Source organism: Nipponia nippon, unplaced genomic scaffold (genome assembly GCF_047370975.1).
Source record: "Nipponia nippon isolate SJK-2023a ecotype South Korea unplaced genomic scaffold, ASM4737097v1 scaffold_5, whole genome shotgun sequence".
Classification (NCBI taxonomy): Eukaryota; Metazoa; Chordata; class Aves; order Pelecaniformes; family Threskiornithidae; genus Nipponia; species Nipponia nippon.
The window spans coordinates 77,007,819-77,027,684 of record NW_028262369.1 but is presented as its reverse complement, the minus strand read 5'-3'; the positions used below and the strand labels follow the sequence as shown (position 1 = coordinate 77,027,684).

Here is a 19,866-nt window from a genome sequence, read left to right as displayed (position 1 = left end):
GGAAAGTGCTGACGAAATGTCAAGGTGGTAAATGGGGCTGCATCGGTGATAGGGAACCGCACCCCAGAACAGGTGAGGAAGAAAAGAGTGGCACAGAAAGCTTTGACTGAAAGCTTTTCTATCCTTGTGAACAATTTTTTTAACCATAACTTTTGTAATTCGGGCTTTCACTTTCTTCCTTTTATCCCAATGGGTGTGAAATAACAATACATTTATGCAAAAAAACCCATTCACAGTTGAGCAGTGCTACACGCCTGATGTTAGTGGACAGACTATTACTTTTGTCTTGGCAGAAAGGTGGTGTCTTTTTATGCAACCAAGAGGAGTTTGGAAAATACATGGTATGCATGGCTGCTGGCTGGGGAGGACGGGACTGGTGCTGGTGGTGACTGTGTTCACTCATGGTACTGGGGAAGGAGGGAGGGGTAGGTACAGCACACTGCAGATGGCAAAACTACTGTGTAGCGGCTGGTAAAAGGCAATTACCAGCATGCCACATCCTAATCAAACCTCAGCTCCAAGCTGAGCTGGTTGAAGGATCTCTCGTTATGCCCTGTGTAACGGGAGCGTTGACGACTCCAGATGTTCCAGCAAAGCATTTCCACCACGTTGTCTTTTCTCGAGAGTGAGGTTTGTCCCATGCTTTTTGTTTTCTTTATCCAACCTGCCATGGACTCCGAGTTCAAGGGTTTTAGAATTAATCATCCATGTGGAAATGGTGTGCAAAGCATTTCTGAGTTAGAGTCAGGGGTTGTGACAGCAGGATTTGTTTCCTTTTGTATTTGACAAATCTGCATTGTGTGTCCACCCTAAACTTGTGGGTGGCTGACTTTCATCTTGTGTTATCTGGCTGCTTTGCTTTCAGGGCATATTGTTTGCGGAAGTCTCTTGATTTCTGTACTTGGTGGTGCTTGCAGAGAAAGCATTTAGGTTTGTACTTAGTAGGAACTTGGACTCGTACTGAAATCATTTCATCAATTTGAAAAAGCTTTTTGCTTTTTGTCTGGAGATTTTCTTTTTTTGGTTGTTTCTTTTATCCTAAGCACTTTTTTTTCTATGAAAATTTTCTTTATCACTGTGTGAATTACTTAGACTGTCTTGGTGTTCTTGAATGGATGTAGCTTATGATGCTGTACAGCTGCTTTTTTGTAGGTGTGCGTCTTTCTCTCCCACGTGCAACTCCACAAGGAACTAAAAGTCCATGAAATAGCTCATATCTCCCTTCCATTTCCAGTATGGGTTGTGAGCCGTAGCGCAGGGAGGTGGGCAGCCTCCCCCAGGAAAGAGCAAGAGGAGTGAATAGACCTCTGAGTGTTGGAAAGAAATTCAGGTTGCACTAACGCCTACTAAGTTTGAGGACAAGTAGGTATCTTAGCTGTGACGTCAAAATTCACAAAGGAGACTGTGCCAAAGTCTACGGGACAGAAACGAAATTGTTACAATAGGACAGGGCTAGTTCAGTGGGCCTGCGTAGTGCCGGCATAACCTTTGCAGTTTTCTGACGTGCCAACTGAGAACCCTTTTTTTTTCGATCCTGCCTTCCCCGTGACCTCCTAATTGGTCCTCTCTGCTCTGTGTGCTGTCGGGCCCTTCCTAAAGGAAGCCATTCCCTCCGCAGCCATGGGCGCGTGCCGGGCATGCCTGCCCTGGCATCTGCCCCACCGCAGCACCCGTGGCCCTGATGCCGTTCCAGGGAATGCGCAATTTGTCACCTGAGTTTGTCTGGGCTGGAAGCTTCTGTCCAAGATCTGCTCATTAACTCATACCTGCCTTTAAAGATGTAGCTAAGCCAGTTTTAAAAAGTGGACTGAAAGGAATAGATCGACTGAGCTCTCAGGCAGGATGCTAGGGCCAACATAAGCAAGGTAATTTGCATTAAACATAACACTAAGAAAGACTGGTGTGGTACATACAATACAGAAAATTTGGCTAGCTTGCTTCTTTGAAAATCCCTGGATACAATCTTCTAGCTCCCCTAGAGGCTGCTTTAAGCCAGCTACTGCTGCCATCCAGATTTGTTCCAAAATGAATTGGAGATACTGGGTAGACCAGGATCGAAGTGTTTAAACTTCTTTTACTGTCCCATTTTTGTAAAAGAGTAGTGCCTTTTCCTGTAAATCTGGGTCAGCAGAAGCACTTGGGATCATACCTTCCACCATCTGTATAGCTAAAAAGCTGTCCTACATCAGTTTAAAAATAAATTTCTCACAGGAACTTTACCCTAATCAGTCCCTATAACCGGCTGCCTAGCTAAGAAGCATTTCTTCTGTCTTAGCCATGAGGAAAAAGAGGCAATAAGCTCAAATCTGGGTTACAAGTTGAGAACGGGTGTTCCCTGCGTGATGTGTAGACTGTGTAGATGAAGGGAGGTTATTAGGCTCAGCTGGGAGCTGGTGCAGCGCAGCAGGAAGGGCTCTGTACAGGGGAACAGGTCATGCTGGGAGGTTTTACCCCAGGCTGGCTCTGCGCTGGTCTCCTGGGCTGAGTTCCTATTAGTTATTGTAGCACATCTTCTGGTGGAGTTGCACCTGGAAGCAAGCCCATCTGTGTGCTCCAGAGGTGGCTCTGCCAAAGCATGGGACAGGACAGGCACACGGGACAAATCACGCTCCTGATCCGAACGAAAGCTCTGGTGTGGGCGCAGCCTCGGCGTGCAGCGTGACATACCGCAATGCCACAGGGCATAAAAGACCTGGATGAGCTGGTCCAGGACCCAGAAACCATTTGAGGGGTGCAGGTTAATTCAGATGTGTTTGGCTGGTCAGAGCACAGCACTGTCTCAGGTGTGAAGATGATTCCTCAGGGCACAGGTGTCCTCTCCCAGGCACTGCACCGAGTGCCCTCGGCACAGCCAGTGCACCTTCTCCGTAAGCAGGCACAAACATAAGGGCCTTAGGAATGGCAGTGCCTTTGGCAGTGCCTTTTAGCAAGGATCCTGATGAATATACTTCAGGATGGCATTTGAATGTTCAGCCTTGTCTGTACACTGAATGAAACATTGAATTCCCAGTACGCGACTTTACCAGCCTCAGATTTGTTATCTAATTTAAACTGCATCTTCTAGTGGGATTATGTTGGTTTCCACCAGCTGACAGATGCAGTCATTTCATTACAGTTTCCTTCCCTTTTTAGCTGCATCTTTGGAGGTGATGAAAGCTCCGTTGACCTTTGTGCTCTCCGAATGCATCAGGAGTGAGCACTGCAAAGCTAACCTGGTTTTTAGAGATTTCTTTTCCAACTCTTGTAGTTTGAGTTATGTGGTTACTTCCATTCACCTCCTTTTAATGACCTTTCTGTACACAATTCCCACTGAGCTGAAAGGTGATAGATTTAGACATTTTATATGATTTTTTTCCCACGAATTAAAAAAAAAAGAGGGGGGACACCAATTAACTCCAAGATACCAAAGAGGGTAAAAAAACAAACCCTGGCAATTGTGGCTTGAGCTGATTCGCAGAACGGCAGAGGGAATTTTCAATGGCTTTCTCATCCTAGGTGGCTCATTAAAATTTCCCAATCAGGGAAAGGTGTCTGAGCTGTGTCGGCTCCGCACTGATGAATCACCCAACCCCTTAAGAAGGATGGTTCACAGTCTTTTTGTCTCCTGTTGATGCATTCTTTAGTTTTGGTCCTCAAAAGGGCAGATTTCACCATGCCTTTGAATGTTTTCATTTCTTACTGAGTGTGGCACAGTCTGACCTACATCCAAACACAAAGCCTTGAAGATGGCTCACCATTTTGCCTTATTTTTCCCCAGTTACCTCTCCATCCATTTGACAAGGTAAGGAGCAGAGCCTCTTCAAAACCATCTGCTAACTGTGTGAACTATTTTCTAGCCTTGACTATCCAAACTGGGATATATTTTAATGCTGTTATTTAAATGTGTAGTACAAAAGTGAATATAATATTAAGGTGACTTTAGGGAGACATTGTGACCAGCTCTTCACGTGGAGAAACCTGGGCTGGCAAAATGCAGGCAGTACCAGACAAAACAGTACTGAAATAGTCGTCATAACTGGAATGCAGTTTCACAAGTGCTTGAGACCATTTCTGCTGCTTCTTCCTCTCCACCCTCCCACTACATCAACACTCATAAACCCTTTCTTCGCTTTCTTAAAAATAATTCCTAGTTCAGACAGACATGATGTAACATCACCAATTTAATTTGCCATGTAAAGTACTCCTCACATTATAAACGTGGCAAAAAATAAAGCAAGGGCTGAGGTCTAAAATTTAAAATTCCAGTTTTGTAGTTTTTCAGTTGTACATATTCCCCATGCTCTGTAGGTATTTTAACCCACTTCAGTAGTAAAGCTGGCAAAGGAATTGGTTTTATCTGACCCTTTCTTTGCAAGATACCTGCAAGTACCTTGACTTTCTAACATGGGGTTATTTAACCTTATCTCAAAACCTCATCTTCTAAAGCCTCTCTCTTTAATTGAATCTAAAAGCACAATGCTTTCACTACTAAAGGCTAATAGTCAGTGCAAGAATCAGAGTAGCTGTGTTTGTGTGCCATTTTCATAGATTTGCTCCTATTTTAATAAGTAGTCAGTAAAGGGGTAAATACTTGTGAAGGGAAAAAAAAATTACCTAAGCTGTAAAATAAAACCACAGCCACATTTAAATATAACCAGCATCGTTAAGAACTGGTTAATGTAGTCCACTAAGGAGGTGGATCAGTGGTAGGGTGCTAGAAGTTTAGTGCAGGTGATCTGAGCTCCTTGTATTTTCTTTCAAAGAAGCTTTTCTGGACCACATATTGTTTTTACACAAGGTGGAGCTGGTATAACTCCATCACCTCCACTGGGATTGCTCCAGCTGTAGCATCCACGTCTAACTGGGGTCAAACTCAAGCCAACACCTTTTAAAATCCTTGTGTAGGCAGTGCTGAGCCGGGGATTCCCATCAGAAATTATTCCATCATCCTGAAGAGGCATATAGGCTTTTCAGCTAGGTAATCTGCTCACGTGACTTTCTAGACTTTTTAATCTCAAGCTTTATTTTTATACCTTGGCCACTCTGAATTAACTTGCTGCCTTCCACGCGTTGTCTCTCACGCACACAGCCTCGGTCATGGATACGTCTGCAGAAGCACAGACAGGTTCCCAGTGGTCTGTAGGCTTGGCACGTGTCCTCTCCAGACAAAAGCCTGGAAGAGGAGCCTCTGTCCCCGGCATGCGCAGGACATGTCCAGCGGCCCTGCCATGCCTGTCCTGAGCTCCTGCACACCCTTGTCCCCGCAGCCAACGTCCCGCAGGGCTGCAAGCCCCCATGTGTGAGCTGTAGCCTCCACGTACCACCCTGCCGTCGGTGGGGACGTGGTGCCTGCATGGCTCCAGCGTGTTGTTCCCACGAGCAGTCTATGGGAAATGCCACTGGAGGACAGGGCTGGCTCAGGCAGCACGGGAAGGCAGCCGCACAGCCCTCGGGGAAGGGACTCATGTTTTTCATGCTTCCACCTTTACAATGCCGCTGTTGCAGGCAGGCTGCTCGTGTGGATGATGATGTCTGCAACCGCAGCAATCCCCTTTTCCTTCTGATCACATGGCAAGGGCGGCTTTTGGTAAATGCTACGGCAAGGCTCAGGACCGCTGGTACTGCAGAGCTCTCCATCTCGGCTGCTGCAACCCACTCTTCTTGGGGCACCAGCCCCCAGCACGTAGTGGCACCCAGTATTTACCATCATGTTCCCCTCCATGGCAGCATGGAGCTTCACAGCACTGGATGTTAAAGAAAGGCGCTGTCAGGGGACAGATATTTTTGGTACCGCCGGGTGGCCTGCGTAGATGTTAAAAAGGCCTTGTGCTTCTCCAGGCGAAGCTCCAGCCAGCCAGTGCCTGTTGCCTCGCGGAGGAGCAAGGGCTCCGGCTTTTGGAGGAGGCACCCAGGCAACTGATAACATAAATATATCTTTCGCTTGCTTTGTTTCTGTACGTTTTAAGACCATCTCTCTCGGAAGGCCTCCCCTCCGCCCCTGTTTTTTTCTGCCTGCACAGCTGAAACAAAACCGGCGGTGGAGCCACCTTCTCTTGCTGGAGCCTGGCTGGCAACAGCCTGCCCTGACCTGAGACACCAGCCATTGTTAAGGGTATAACACATTTACATATTTTGCAATAAAACATCAGTTATTTGCATTACTGTGTCAAGTTTTATTTGATTCTTTCACCTAAAAATGACTCATTTTCCTTTCTTGTATTTTAAAAACCAACTACTCTAAGCTTGTTTGAGAATAATCAAAAATTGCCCATTTAGCTAGAAGTCATTTTCTTTTCAAAAGGCAAATGTTATTTAATCTTTCAGCTGTTCATTGTGCCATCATAAATACTTTCTTTTCAGCACAGTTGTGGGGACTGAAATGAGCCCACTAATTGCCTCCCATTTCGACTGACATGTGGTGGTTTAGTGGAAAGAGAACACAGCGGGGAGAAGGAAATAGGAGGCTGAGAAAATGAGAGCTAATTATTTTCACTGCCTCATGTCAGGCTCTGTGTCAGCCTTGTTTTTACAAACTGGAAGGTTTAGCACTAAATAAAACAAACTGGCGTCATGTTTTTATATACTGGCAGTGTCATGGAAGCAGCTGCACATCTCAAAGACAATATAATGCCTGCATTCGCATGGACACCATCTGACAGCCACTGTGAGCCACTGCTAATGAGGATATCACAGTGGTGCCAAGTGAAAGGTGCTGAATTATGTATGATTCTTCATCAGTGCAGCAATAGTCCTGTACATCATTATGAGACATTGTTTTGCTGAAGAGATTAAAACATTCTTAGTTCCAGACCCTGCAACCTATACACGCTACAAGAGGTTATTAATGGAATTTTTAGGGAGAGTTTCTTGTGGATTTCTTTTTGGTTAAAAATATCTCATGGGACAAAGCTGTGGTGGGTCATGACACTATATATATAAAGAAGAGAAGCAAATTAACCATAATTGTGTTATCTTCCTTTAAATCCAGAATAATAAAATATAGTGTAGCAGGGTGATACATAATGATAAATAACCCAAGTGCTGTCACTAGATGTTCAACTCTAATGCCTTTAAAACAGCAGGTTTCAGCAGCTGAGATAGATAATAGCTAAGAATGTAAAGGAGCTTCTGGGGACCTAAATCATCAACATGCTACTACTTTTAGTACCAGCATGACCAACGTTTTTTTCATATTTGTTTCATCTTGCATTACATCTTACTTTTCTTCTAATATCCAGTTGCCTGCTACAATGCCGTTTCCATTTTTTCTTCAGTCTTAAAAAAAAAAAAGTTTATTGCAACCACTGATTTTAAAACGATTCCTGGAATACCACAGTAAGCTGGAGACTTAATTTTTAAAGTGTTCTTATTTTCTGTTTTGAAGCTGAGAAGTGGTTCAAAATACATGTGTGATTTGCTTTTCTTTTCTACAATCATTTGCAGAGGCTGCTGATTTATTGGCTTTATCAAATTGTTATTCGTGAATATTTTTCACACAAAGTTTTGCTGGTTGTGCCTCTCAGTTCTGAAACTAGGTATTTTTTTAAAAAAAACCAAAAAGCTGAAATTCTTTCTTTAAATCAAAACCTAGCCAGTAAATATTGGGAGGTATGTTAATGCTTGAATTACAAGATATCCAGGGAAATCTCCGTGAAGGACTTGTGTAAGTATATTTATCAACCAGACATTTTGAAGAAGCCATTTCCAAATTATTTTCCCACATACATCTGGCACTAAATGTAGTCTCGATCCAAGAAATCATATGGCTTCAATTCATCAAAGAATTGAAATACGTATACTTGGTTATTCTAGCCAAATTTTTGCTTAAGTGGCTGAGCATCTCTCTCCTATTCGTTGCTAAATAAGAACGTAGAACTCGATTGGAAAACAGGGAAATATGTCCCTTTCTGCAGCACACGAATCTCGCGTTATTTATGGTGTGGTTGAACAAAATGGTTACCAAGTTTGTAAGACAAGTAGCCACCTACTTATGTTAGATATTTCCCAAGTGCCTTGATTCAAAAGTCACCCAGCTGCTGTCTTTCCTCCTTCCTTTTCCTTCCTTTCTTCTCTCTTTCCTTCTGTCTCTTCTATATTTTCTCTTTTTCTCCCAGCCGCTCCTTCCCTTTCTCTCTCTCTCTTTCCCTTTTCCACTGGTAATTTTACAAGAACACAAAATTAAAACCTTTCCAAATAAAATGAGACACTTATTTTTGAGTGACCAGAGAGGGTATGCTTAGTGTGGTAATTTGCCCTTTTGGTATCTGCTCAGTGTGGCGGGAGAGAGGACGCCAAGGAGGACGGAAGGTTTGGGGGCTGGATTTGAAGGACGGGAGAGTGTATTTCTTTCTCTGAAGCTGCAGTTCGGAGCCGGGGAAGGCGGTGTTTGTGCAGGGCTCATGCATCCACAGCTGCGTGGGGCAGCCTGATTTGTTACCGCACGGAGAGGGCTCCTGCGTGTGCGGCGGGTCCAGTGAGGGGCCGGGCGCTGGCGGGTGCCCACTGCCTGCCAGACCCTGGATTTGCACAGCTTGTCAGCCTTTTCTTTAGAGGTGGTTGTTTGATTTATGTTGTTTATTAAGATGAGCTCACATTTGCCAGATCTGGTCTGTAGGGAGATGTGAGTGAACAGCACAAAATCCTGAGTCGTGAAGGCACAGGAGCCCTGGCACAAGGTGCAGCTCTGGCTCTCGGGTGCTTGGCACTGGTCTCATGGCAGGAGATGCACTGAATTAACTGGAGGATAGCGTTTTATGTCAATGTTTTATTCTTTTCTTGGCTCAGGTGTTTTTGTAAACCTTATAAATGTCACCAAGCATCTTGTTTCTAACCTCAGGTTCGATCTGCAATAGGGAATCCGTGTAGCATGAATTTAGGAAGTCCTGCAAAAAAGTCTGGCAACAAGGACGGTGTGGGCAGGGAGAGGAGCACAGTTTGAGAGGCGAGGAGGAGTCAAAGACAACTCGCTTCACTGTTGCTGTTCAGATACATAGCACATACGGTTCTCAGCCGACGTCAGTGCCGGTGCATCGCGCTGTACCTACCTGGGAAGAGGCAGGCGTAATCCTGGGTTAGCTCACAGCCCGAAAAAGCAGGACAGAAAAAGGACGTGCAAAGAGATACAGTCCATGATTAGGAAATGGAGGCACAGGGCAACTTCGGTGCTTTATCAGGTTGCGCAGGAAGCCGATGGCAGAACTGGAAAATGAACTCGGTGCCTCTGAGTCTCGATCCGGTGCCCTGACCACTGGACCGCGGTTCCCATCGCTCAGACTCGCACCAGGGCGATGCGAAAACCAACTTACATGTCCACTCTTTCAATGGGGACAGATGGACACACAGGGCAAATGCTTTCATAAGCATAATTTGTTGTTACAGTTCGGAAATGATTATACTCCAGTTTTCTTTTATCTGGGAATTGCCAATTCAATGCCTGATTGAAAGCTTTGAGACTTCTGAGGGCTGAGCTCCTACGTTACATTTATGAGAGATGCACGTGCAAACACTAGCAGATAATCGCATGTGCAAACGGATACTTTTTAGGCTGCCGTACGTTTGTGTGTGCAAATAACTGCTTACGCAAGCCCTTGGCCCTAAGCGGCCATCTGTGTCCCCATTGAAAGTTTTTGCATTTTCTGAGCAGAATTGAGAAGACTGCCTCCCGCAAACGCTGAGACTGCGCCTGCCTGGCCGGCGGCGTGCAGCGGACACAGACCCTCTGAACCCCTGGCATGTCTGGAGGAGCTCCTGTCTCTGTGAAGGGCAGATCCCCTCCTGCCTGCACGGCGATGGAGACGCTTTGTTTCACTGCAGCCCTGTTGTCCCTCAGGGGACTGATTTTTGGAGAAGCTCAGCGCACCGGGCAGTATCGAATCCCCAAAACACCTGCCAGGCACACCAGGAAACGTTGGCTGGTTTGCAGCATGGACAAGCATGTCCCCAGTGGGAGCCTCCCTGGCCACAGGCTCGAAACCTGGTCCCAGCACTCAGCCTGTGTGGGATGTCCTGCGGGATGCTGCCAGAGCCGTCGGCTTCTGCAGGCTCACAACTGTGCAAAGTGTTGGATGTTGGCCCTGTGTTCAGCTCATGGGATTATTTAAGGATACCTTTCATTACTTTGGTTTATTAGACTCACTGTGATTATTTTCTAAGCTGAGCTTGCGTATAATTAGTAGTGCAATTGGAGGTGAGCAGAAGTGGAGGATGCTCAGTGCCTCGCTGGGCACTCAGTATCTGAAATAATTGAGCTGTAATAACCAGCTCATCCTCTTGCCCATTATTTGAGCGACTGTCTTAACGGTGTTTCGCAGACCCTCTGGTCATTTGTTCCCGGGTTCACTGGGAAGATGTCCTTGGGGCTGGCTGCCAGCACTGGTGTGACCCCGAGTGACGGCTCCCACTGCTGCCCTGCGCCTCCACCGCCACGCGGGTGTGCAGAGCTCCCGTGCCACCCGCTCAAATGGGCTGTCTGTCCAGGTGGGTGAAGCCACCGTCCTCCTGGGGCCCTTCGGGGGATCCACACCTCTGAAGACATCCAGACCTGTCAACATGGTGACTGTCTCTCAGGGTGAGCTAAGAGGAGAGCGAACAAGAGAACCAGAGGGTTTTCCATTATCAACACTTTTACTGGAAAACATGCATATCCTAAAATATGTGTATGTTCCTTATCTTTCTTGTTGGGTTATTTTTTTCCCCCATATATTGAGGGTAAGGTTTTGAGTTGTTGTGGCTTTAGATTTCGTTTCATTTTGGCTTTTTTTTTTAATTTGTATTCTAACAATCCAGCATTCTTTTTTTTATAATTCGTAGGATTGTAAATGGAAAATGTACATGGAGATGGATGGGGATGAAATTGCAATAACCTACATAAAAGATGTGACATTCAACACTAACCTACCTGATGTAGAGATTTTAAAGATGACAAAGGTATTTACAGCCTTAAAGCTTTCACGAATTCACAGATCTCAAACAAAGACATTAAAATACCACAGCAGTCGACTTTTGTGCTTGCGGAAGCTCAATCTCTTGACAGCTTTTAAATAAAATGCACATTTTAAACAGGTTTGTATCATAATAGGAGTTAGGTATTTTGGTTCTCTTTTAAGCTGACAATAATGTTAACAATAGAAAAATAAGAGAAGGAGCTAATTTATATTTTCTTGTTTTAATTCCATGTTATATCCTCTGAATTTATTACCCCTTTTAAAGAAAAGAATGTTCAAAAAATTACTTTCCTTTTGAAGAGAAGAAAGTGATTTAAATGTTCCAGTTTGAAACTTCATGTGATTTGTCTGGGTTTTTTTTTCCTCTGTCTTTTTTTTTTTTTTTTTACATGGTTTTAGAACTTTTACATGGTTCTAAAACTCCCTCTTTCATGCAACGATGGGTTCCACAGACTGAAACCCATGAACAGACAGTACAGCACTGAACATCTGCAATTCAGTGTCACTGGGCATTTTACCTCATTTCAGAACCTGCCTGTAAATATTTACCAGCCAGCACGTAGACTGCTTTTACTGTAAGCAGCAGAAGCTTTGTTAATGCAGAGGGTTTTCTGTTTGCTGTTATTTTAATTGTTTGTTTTTATTAATATGCTCCACTTGATAATAGCTAACAAAATAAATTTCTAAATGAAAAAATATACAGCTTGATTACCAATTACAATGCCGCTCTAATGTGCACTAATAAAAGCCCCCAAACTCCTGAATGCTTTTAACTGTGAATTTTTTAGGCAAAATTTTGAGGGAACCTTTGGTTATTTTTTCTAAAGTAAAAACTGAAAATCAGATTCTCAACAGTGAGAATTTTAAGGAAAATGTGAAAATATGAGTATTTTCCAAAAAAATATTCTCATATTTAATTTATGCTAATATTATTTTTATAGTTAGTGATTTCTGGAACAACACTTGTGATTTCTAAAATAATTATTATTGTTACTTTGTTGCAAAATAGTTTTCTGTTTAATTTTCATCCTGGACATTTTAATTTTTTCCTTTAAAAAAAAAAGCTTAAAGTTAAATAAACTAATAACTAGATACAATAACATTAACTTTTCACATACTTGAACATTTTTATATCTGTCAGGGAATATCTCTGAGAATCTCTAGATATTTGTTCTTGCTGGCCTCTGTAAGTCTAGCAGAAAAAAAACTGTACATGCCCAAAAATGAGAAAGGTTTGTGCCCCCATGAAAACATTCCATGTTGTCTTACCTACTGTCTGTTATTTATAGAAATCTCTTCTCAGTTTCCTTTTGTAAACAAGGAAGTAAATAATTCCAAAATATATTGCTTTGTCTCCTAAGACTTTAGGAAAAGTATCGATGTTAACAATATGGAGACGGGTGAAAAAAGGCAAATGTTGAAAATATCTTTGGGGTGTTTCAGAAACAAGTCAGGAGATGAAGAGCACCTTATAAAACTCCCACCATGTTTTTTTCAGCCACCATTTGTAATGGAGAAATGGATTGTGGGGATAGAAGAACACCAGTCTGTAGAATATGTTGTTACATATGAGGTAAGCTCTAAGAAACAAATAAAAAATTGTTTATGCACGATAAAACCTACATGGGAGGTGTGGAAATAGCATCCTCTGGCTTTGTTATATCCTATAATCAAGTCTCAGCAGCCTGTAATTAATTGTAAAATCCAAAGTTCAGAGCAAAAGCTGAATGAGGTTTACAGAGACAATATCCTCAGCCTGCTGCCTGGGACGGCTCTTTCTCTCAAGGACGAAAACTCCTTTTGCTTGAAGTGTAATGGTCAGTGTTGTTTGCATTACTTGAAGAGACTGTTTTTCACTTTTTCAATGAAGTGCTAATTAGGAGAGCAGAGAAGCAACAGGAGAAGAAAGAAAATGAGAAGTCAAGAGTAAAATAAGATAAAATAAAACCCAGAAGACAATTCAATGTGATAGAAATTAGCCTTAGTAAAAAGAGTTTTTATAAAGACCAATGCTGTGCATCACAAGGAGGCTAATAATTGAGATTCCAGCTCTATCCTGAGCAAGGATTCAAGCAGTGATGGAGGGACAGGGAAATCCTGGACCTTGCTTGCTTGTCTCAGAAGTGAAGAACAGTAGTTTTCTTTCAGCCTGAAGTTTCTCACAGGAGTCCTAGGCCCTTAACAGCAAATTGAAGAGCTTGATACTCCAGGAAGGCTTTGTGGAGGGTCCCCCTGCAAGAATACCTGCAGAAAGCACTGCCCACTTGACGCTCACATTAATACAACTAGTCAAATATATTTTTGTGTTTGTAGAGGAAGGCCTTCAGATCTTTCCTCCACATGGTACATGAATTGAAACAGTTATTCACTACCACATTTTTAGCATAATCACAAAATACCAGCCAAAATTATCTAGAGTCTAAAAATACTTGAGAACTGGCTAAGTGGTTTTGCAAAACAGACTCTATATTGAAAACGCTGCTGCCGCCCAGGCACTAGTGGAAGTTCCCTCGTAGGAGAGCTTAGTGGGTTGTGTGTTGTTACGTCCTCATGTGCGTTACGTCCTCATGTGTGTTGTGTCCTTCCTGAGCAGAGTGACGTTAAAGCTCCCAAAAGCACCAGGCACATCCAAGCTATCTGCTGGAGCAAGGTGAAAGCGCAGGACGAGGTTGAGACAGTACAGCTTGTGATACAGACCTCGCTCCCCAACTCGGAGGGAAATTCACGGAGCAGATCCAACTCAAGTAAGTCAGTACGCACGAACTTCATTGCTGACGTGGGCAAGGCACATACGGGGAGAACAGCAAAAAGTGAATGCCATTATTCTGTTCCAACAACAGAGCACATCTTGCAGAGTCGGCTGGCATTGTGGTCCCTGTGATGTCTTCACAGATGCATGCAGGAGCACCCTGGCATGTCTGACTTAGCTTAAAGGCTAAACTTTGGGTAGTAATGTGTTCTATATCACAGTGTGATTTAAGGAGGATGACCTGTATGCTCCCATAGGAAGCATGCTGGAAGCAGTCCATGGTGATTAGCTACAAATCTTTCATTTACTGTAGTCACTTGCAGTTGCACATCAACAGCAGACATAGAGCTCAGATCCTTCTGCTCCAAAACCCTGAATGCTTCACATCTTCCAGTCGTAAGCAGCCTTAAATCCTGACACTTTTTCAACCTCTTCCTTGGGTCGGCTTTGGGTCAACCTTTTGATCCCCTCCAGTGTAGGAGGTCGTTGGGAGAGGTGTTTCTGCCTATGGTCCAGGCTTCTTGCCCTCTCTGTTGGCATATGTGTACACATCCATGGTAGCCTTTCCACGACAGCAGGCCCGCTCTTCTCCAAAGTCTGCTTGTGGATGCTGGATTGTGGGATCAGCCAGCAAGTCTGCCCTTCTCTTCCAAATCTGTCCCTCTTCACCAAGACAAGAGAGTGCTCAGCTTTGTGGAGCCAAGCGTATTGTCACAGCAAAAGGATTTGGACTGAATTATAGCACCCACAGAAAGTGTGCAAGGCCTGGGGTGAAGATGTGTTTCTCAACCAGGATGTCAGGAAGGCACCTGCTGGGAAAGGAGGCAATCTCACACATCTCTACCCTCTATCTGCTGGGAATAATGGAGTTTTCCACAGCTGTTTTGAGGATTTCAGGAGCCAGTGCTTTCAGCAGCTTTTATCCTGGCTTTCTCTCCCTGCAACCCAAACTCAGCAGGAGTGCTTCGGCCAGCTCTTTCCTCCTGCTCTTGGCCAACCAGCACACAGCCAGCTTTGCACAGATGTGCTTGGATACAGGGCACCTCCTGGAAGAGATGTGTGGGTGCAGATTGCTCTTGCTCTGGCCAGTGTTCTTGCAGGGGACACACACATATCAAGGCTGTAGCCTCAGAAGCTGCATGTGTGGTGGCAAAAAGTCCCCTGTGGGCAATACGCTGTTTTGACACATGCTGCTAGCCTGGCAGACCCCATAGGTGCTCCTGACATCCCGCTCTGCTGTGAGGAAGAGTGGAAGTCTTCCCACTGTGCTCTTCTTCCACAGCTCAGCCTGTCTGTTTGAGCCAGCCCTGGTTTATCATTATCTGACTTCTGGAATAGTGTTTGTTACGGCCTCTGGGGCTTGACTTGTTCAGTGACATACATTTAATAATACAGTGGGCTCTACACTGCAGTATTCATTTCCTAACTAAAGTATGCTGCTGACATAGTCAAAGTCAACTCGGTTGACTCTAGCACAGTTCTGCCTTTAAGACCTGCTGTTCCTTTTGTAAATGTGTTTGTTATCCAAAGCTGTTTTTCTGATTGAGTTCACAGTAGGGCTGCAGAAATGGTTGGGTTGGGACAGCTGAGGGGCAGCACAGAAGCTGGAACAAGATACCAGTCAGCAGAGGGTGAACTTCTCCAATTTTGTACATTACTGCCAAATGTAGAAGAATGGCCTTGTGAATTGAGAGGTGCTGGATTTAGACTACAGACACATCTAAACTGGGTTCTCTTATTCCTAAGCAATTGTGATCCATTTGCAACACAACTGTGTTCTGTAATGCAGATGGGACCTAGAGTATGTCCTAAAAGATACATCTTCACTGCAGATCAGCTCTGCTGATGGAGGTTACCCTGGTTTCAGGGTGATGAGCCATACAGCCATACCAAAGTGTGGTGCTGTATCTTCACAGGTTGGCTCTGCCACAGTAAGCTGAGACACTTTCATTTTTTTGCGGTGAGCGGTGGGAGAGCTTGTCTGTCCCTTTGGCACACGGAGGAGTTACACGAAGGCACTAATGTACTGTCAGCACTCGAGTGAATAGGCACAGTTCAGAGGAGGTGGGTTACCAGCCAGTCTAAAGGTTGTGCCTCAGCTCCAGCAAAGCTTCTGGCCTGTCTTCTTTACCAGGCCACCTACCCCAGGTTTAAAACACCACCAAATCCAAGCACAAAGGTGAGGGTAATACGTGTCTAAGAGGCTAAAATAACCAGCAGTGAAGATGCTACTGCTGTGGGCTGCCACATAGGCCATTTGATTCAGTGGCTCAGAGACCATATGAGGGAGAAGCCCCCCAGCCCACGGGAGGTGAGAGGCAGCCCCCCAGGGCACAGTGGGAGGTCCCTGCTGGGCAGCTGGTCCCTGGGCTGGCGACCACGGCTGGCCCAGGGACTGAACAGCCCGAAGATGCTGAAGGGAGCCCCTTGTTCAGGGCAGCTTCAGCACTGGTCCCACAGGGCATGTGGTGGCCACCTGAGAGTTGACAACAAATGAAGACCCAAACTCAAGTCCTGAGCCTGCTGCTTCCAGGTTTATGAGGTCTGTGTTTTACATTCACAGCCTTGGTAGGAGGGCACAGGGGAATGGCAGAGGAGATAGTGTCTAGCAAGTACATTTCAGCATGCATGTTTGTTTTGAAACTGTGACTTTCCAGGAGGTTAAGAAGCAGAGAAGGCAATTCCCATCTGTCTTTCTGTGAAAGGAGGTTCATCTCTCAGTGCAGCCGGAGCTATCTGCTGTGGCGGTGTCACACTCGCACTTTGACAGGAAAGACAGTTTCCTTTTGACATATTTGACATTAAGTTGAAGTGATTTAAATCTCTTGGGATTCAAGTAAAGTCTGGGGAAAGGAGGAATGGAAGGGACCATCCATTACATCTTAACAGGAGCAATCCTAACGAGGACAGAGCTGCTACCCAGCTCCCACAATGCAGCATTGCAGCAAGAGGCAGAGGGCCCATGGCATAGGGAGTCTTTCCCTGGAAAACCAGAGAAAGGCAAGAGAGGAGCTGGGGTCCTCTGTTGAAGATAATAACATTTCGGTCGCATTTATGCTGCTTCAAGCTGGTGGGGTTATGCTTTCCTGTTGGAATGATATTAGCAATCTGTAAGGATGAATCATTCAAGTCTCTCTAGAGCAAAATTATTTAAGCTGCTCCCCATGGGTTTTTGACCAGAGCTGTGGCCTCGATTAAGAGCAATTCCTGGTCTCTGCTCTACCCATAAAGTAGCAAACCAGGCAGCCCTCACAGTTCAAATGGAAAATTTACAACTATTGTATTTGCTACAGGCTTTCATGCAAACCACAGGACTGACTTTCAAAAGCGCTTCAGTCTGATCTCTGGGAGCTACAACTTTTGTTATGACCCTGGGGCTGTGACAGTAGGTGTGAGGGAACTGTAATACCCCAAGTTGCTCACAGTTAAGCACTGTCTGGGCTATCCTGGCTGAAGCCTGCTGCCTCACTGGCTCTTCCACATAAAGAGCTGATTTTCTGCGTGGAGCTGGATGGAGCAGTGTAGCTGGGGCTTAGACTCAGTATCTGGAGCATGCAGAGTGGATTCGCTTCTGAATTTATAGCAATAACTGAAGTGGCTCCGTTTGTTGTAGTGTGTAGCAGTTCGAAGAGAAAATGGAGCGAGAGGAGGTGAGTCTGGCTGCCGTAGCAGCGGTTTGCACTGGAGTCAGCACCGCCTCCATCTCTGCACTCGGCTGCAAGCAGCGCAACTGTGCCGGATGGGAGAGGCACAGGTGGAGGGCGATGCTGCAGCGGTGCCAGCACCTTGGAGTGCCTGCTCCATGCCTGCTCTGGAGGTCTCCAGGCTCTTTTTCAATGAAAGCTGTGGAGAAATCTGCCAAGGCTGCCAAGAGCATGACAGGAAAGGTTTAAAACCAGGTTGTGTTAAAAACACTGGGAGGCACTTGGGAGTGGGAACCCACCTGAACAGCCAAATGGATGGTTCAGTAAGTGCCTTCTAGTCTAAGCTCCATAATCTGCACTGGCATCAGAAATATTTGCATCACTTGCTATTTTAAAAGTCCAACATTATGTTCGTAATGTTGAACATACTCAAACCTAGGACTATGTGCTGAGAGGTTGGGAGGGAAAGGGTGGTTTGAGTCATGTCAAGGTTCTTCAGAGAGAAACCCTGGTACCTAACCTCACACCTTTGGTAAACCAGAGAGCAGTTTTCCATCAATTCACAGAAACCTGACTCCGTTTCCATTTCCCTGCCAGGCATCGACAGCCAGTGGATGCAGACGCTGCGGATGCAGCAAATAGCAAAAGCCATTTCTCTCCAGCACGGCCACCCCCACAGCCCAACCACCATCACCCACTACCTGCCCTACCTTCACAACCAGGGCTCCTACGCCGCTGCCGTGAGGAGGACACGTGGTCCTGTCAATTACCAGTTCACGTCCATCAGCCACTCCAGAAACTCCTCTCCCCTCTCGCACGGTTTGGTGAGAAACTTCTCGAATCTGCACCTGAACTCGAAAGGCAGCAGCATCTCCAGCACAGCCTCCGACACCCCTTCGGAGAGGGACAGGTCTGCCGGCAAAGGCAGAAATGCCTCGCACAGCGGTAACTCCCGCAGCTCCTCGGACGGGCGACACAGCGGGACCAGCTCCCCGGTGCCCCCTCGGCACTCGGGAAGAGCCTGCCGGACTTCCTCGCCAGCGGCCCCCCCGGCCTCCCAGCACCACAGGTACCCCCGCACCCCTCCCCAGGCCAAGGCCATCCCGGGCATGCCCCCGCAGGGCGACAGCGAGCCCAGGAGGGGCGAAGGGGAGAGCAGACTCAGTGAGGGCGGGTGGATAAAGGTGCAGCATGCAAAGAAGCCCCACAGGCAGAGCACTGGCAAGCCGGGGAAGGAGAGGCCCAGGGGGAGCTGGCGGGGCCGGAGGACGTTCTAAGGGAGGAATTTTCCCCTTTATTTAACTGAACGTTCAACCTAGAGAAGATATGCCTGCTACTATTTAATTCACTGCACCGAAGCCCAGACGCCACCTCCCTCGCTGGCCAGCGCAGCCGGAGCCTGCCAGCAGAAGGGGAGAGCTGCCTGCCTCTCCTCCTGTCACGGCCAGCACCGAGGGACTTCATTTGATTTTCTCCCCTCCCTTTGGCTGCTCGTGTTCTCAGCTGACTGGATATGCACTGATTTGCTTAATATTTCAATAATAAAATCAGTAAGGCACAGCTGGGTGCCGTAACGAAAGGCTCTGTTTCATCCTTAGGGAAGTTGTCCTGCTACATCTCCCTTTGCCTCGCTTATGTCTCCAGATGCCAAGTCTGACTCTGAGCAGGATCTCCTCACCCCTTGTTCAGTCTGCTTCTGCCAGGGCTATAGGAAGAGGTGGTATTTTTATCAGACCAGCATAGTCTGACAAAACAGGAACGCAGGGAGATTTTTCTTCAGGTCCACTGCAGTAGCTTCACTTCTCCACTTCCAGCTTCCCTCTTCCAGCCATCCCCTCTCAGGAATTTCTCACCTCGCTCTTTACTAAAAGACCACTGAACACAGTCTGTCACATACACAGTTGTCATAATCAGAAGGAGATACAAAAACTAGGCTTTATTCTTTTGGGGGAAAAAATAAAAATAGAGGGAGAAAAAGGCAGTGCCTTTATCATAGTTACATCTAACCCCACTGAGGTCTATGACAATGTTTATCCCTGGGCAGCAGGCATTTTTTAATTGAATTTTTAAATGTGGCCAGACTGTGTTGCTTTTGTCTTTCAGTCTTCAGGTAGTAAAGACAAGGTCAGCAAAGTTTCTGATTAATGTGGTCTTTAGCTCCACCGAGAACAAAGACACAGCTGTAGACTCACTTGTCATCAGAAAGTTTCTTCTTGGCCTTTTCACTCCAAGTTGATTTCACACAATTAAAAAGGAAAAAAAAAAAAAAAAGTTAGGGTTTCCCAAGATGCAAGAGGGGGAAAAAAAAGGAAGAAACAGATAAAGGAAGCTGAACCCAAAGCAACGCATGGTAGTCTCTGAAAGCCAAGAAACTGTAAATTAGAGATGCCTTTGAACAAGATGCTACATACCGTTCATGCCAAGTGGTGCTTGCTGGCACGCAGTTGTGAGCAATGCTGGAGGAGTTGCTGGCGTGTCACCCCTTCGATGAGCCCTATCACCATAGCCCCGTCACTGGACATTGAAAAGGACATAGAAATTCCCAGCTCCA

General features: G+C 45.6%; 1 protein-coding gene across 1 annotated transcript in view; it reads left to right on the top strand.

Moving 5' to 3' along the window:
• The window catches only part of MAP3K20 (mitogen-activated protein kinase kinase kinase 20), a 93,658-nt gene extending 74,759 nt beyond the window's left edge, over nucleotides 1-18,899 (top strand). The window contains exons 17-20 of the mRNA XM_087730481.1: nucleotides 10,789-10,905; nucleotides 12,421-12,495; nucleotides 13,516-13,666; nucleotides 17,913-18,899. Of these exons, the coding sequence (XP_087586607.1) occupies nucleotides 10,789-10,905; nucleotides 12,421-12,495; nucleotides 13,516-13,666; nucleotides 17,913-18,592 (1,023 nt within the window). The 3' untranslated portion in view covers nucleotides 18,593-18,899. The remainder of the gene's footprint in view (nucleotides 1-10,788; nucleotides 10,906-12,420; nucleotides 12,496-13,515; nucleotides 13,667-17,912) is intronic.
• The last annotated feature ends 967 nt before the right edge of the window (nucleotides 18,900-19,866 follow it).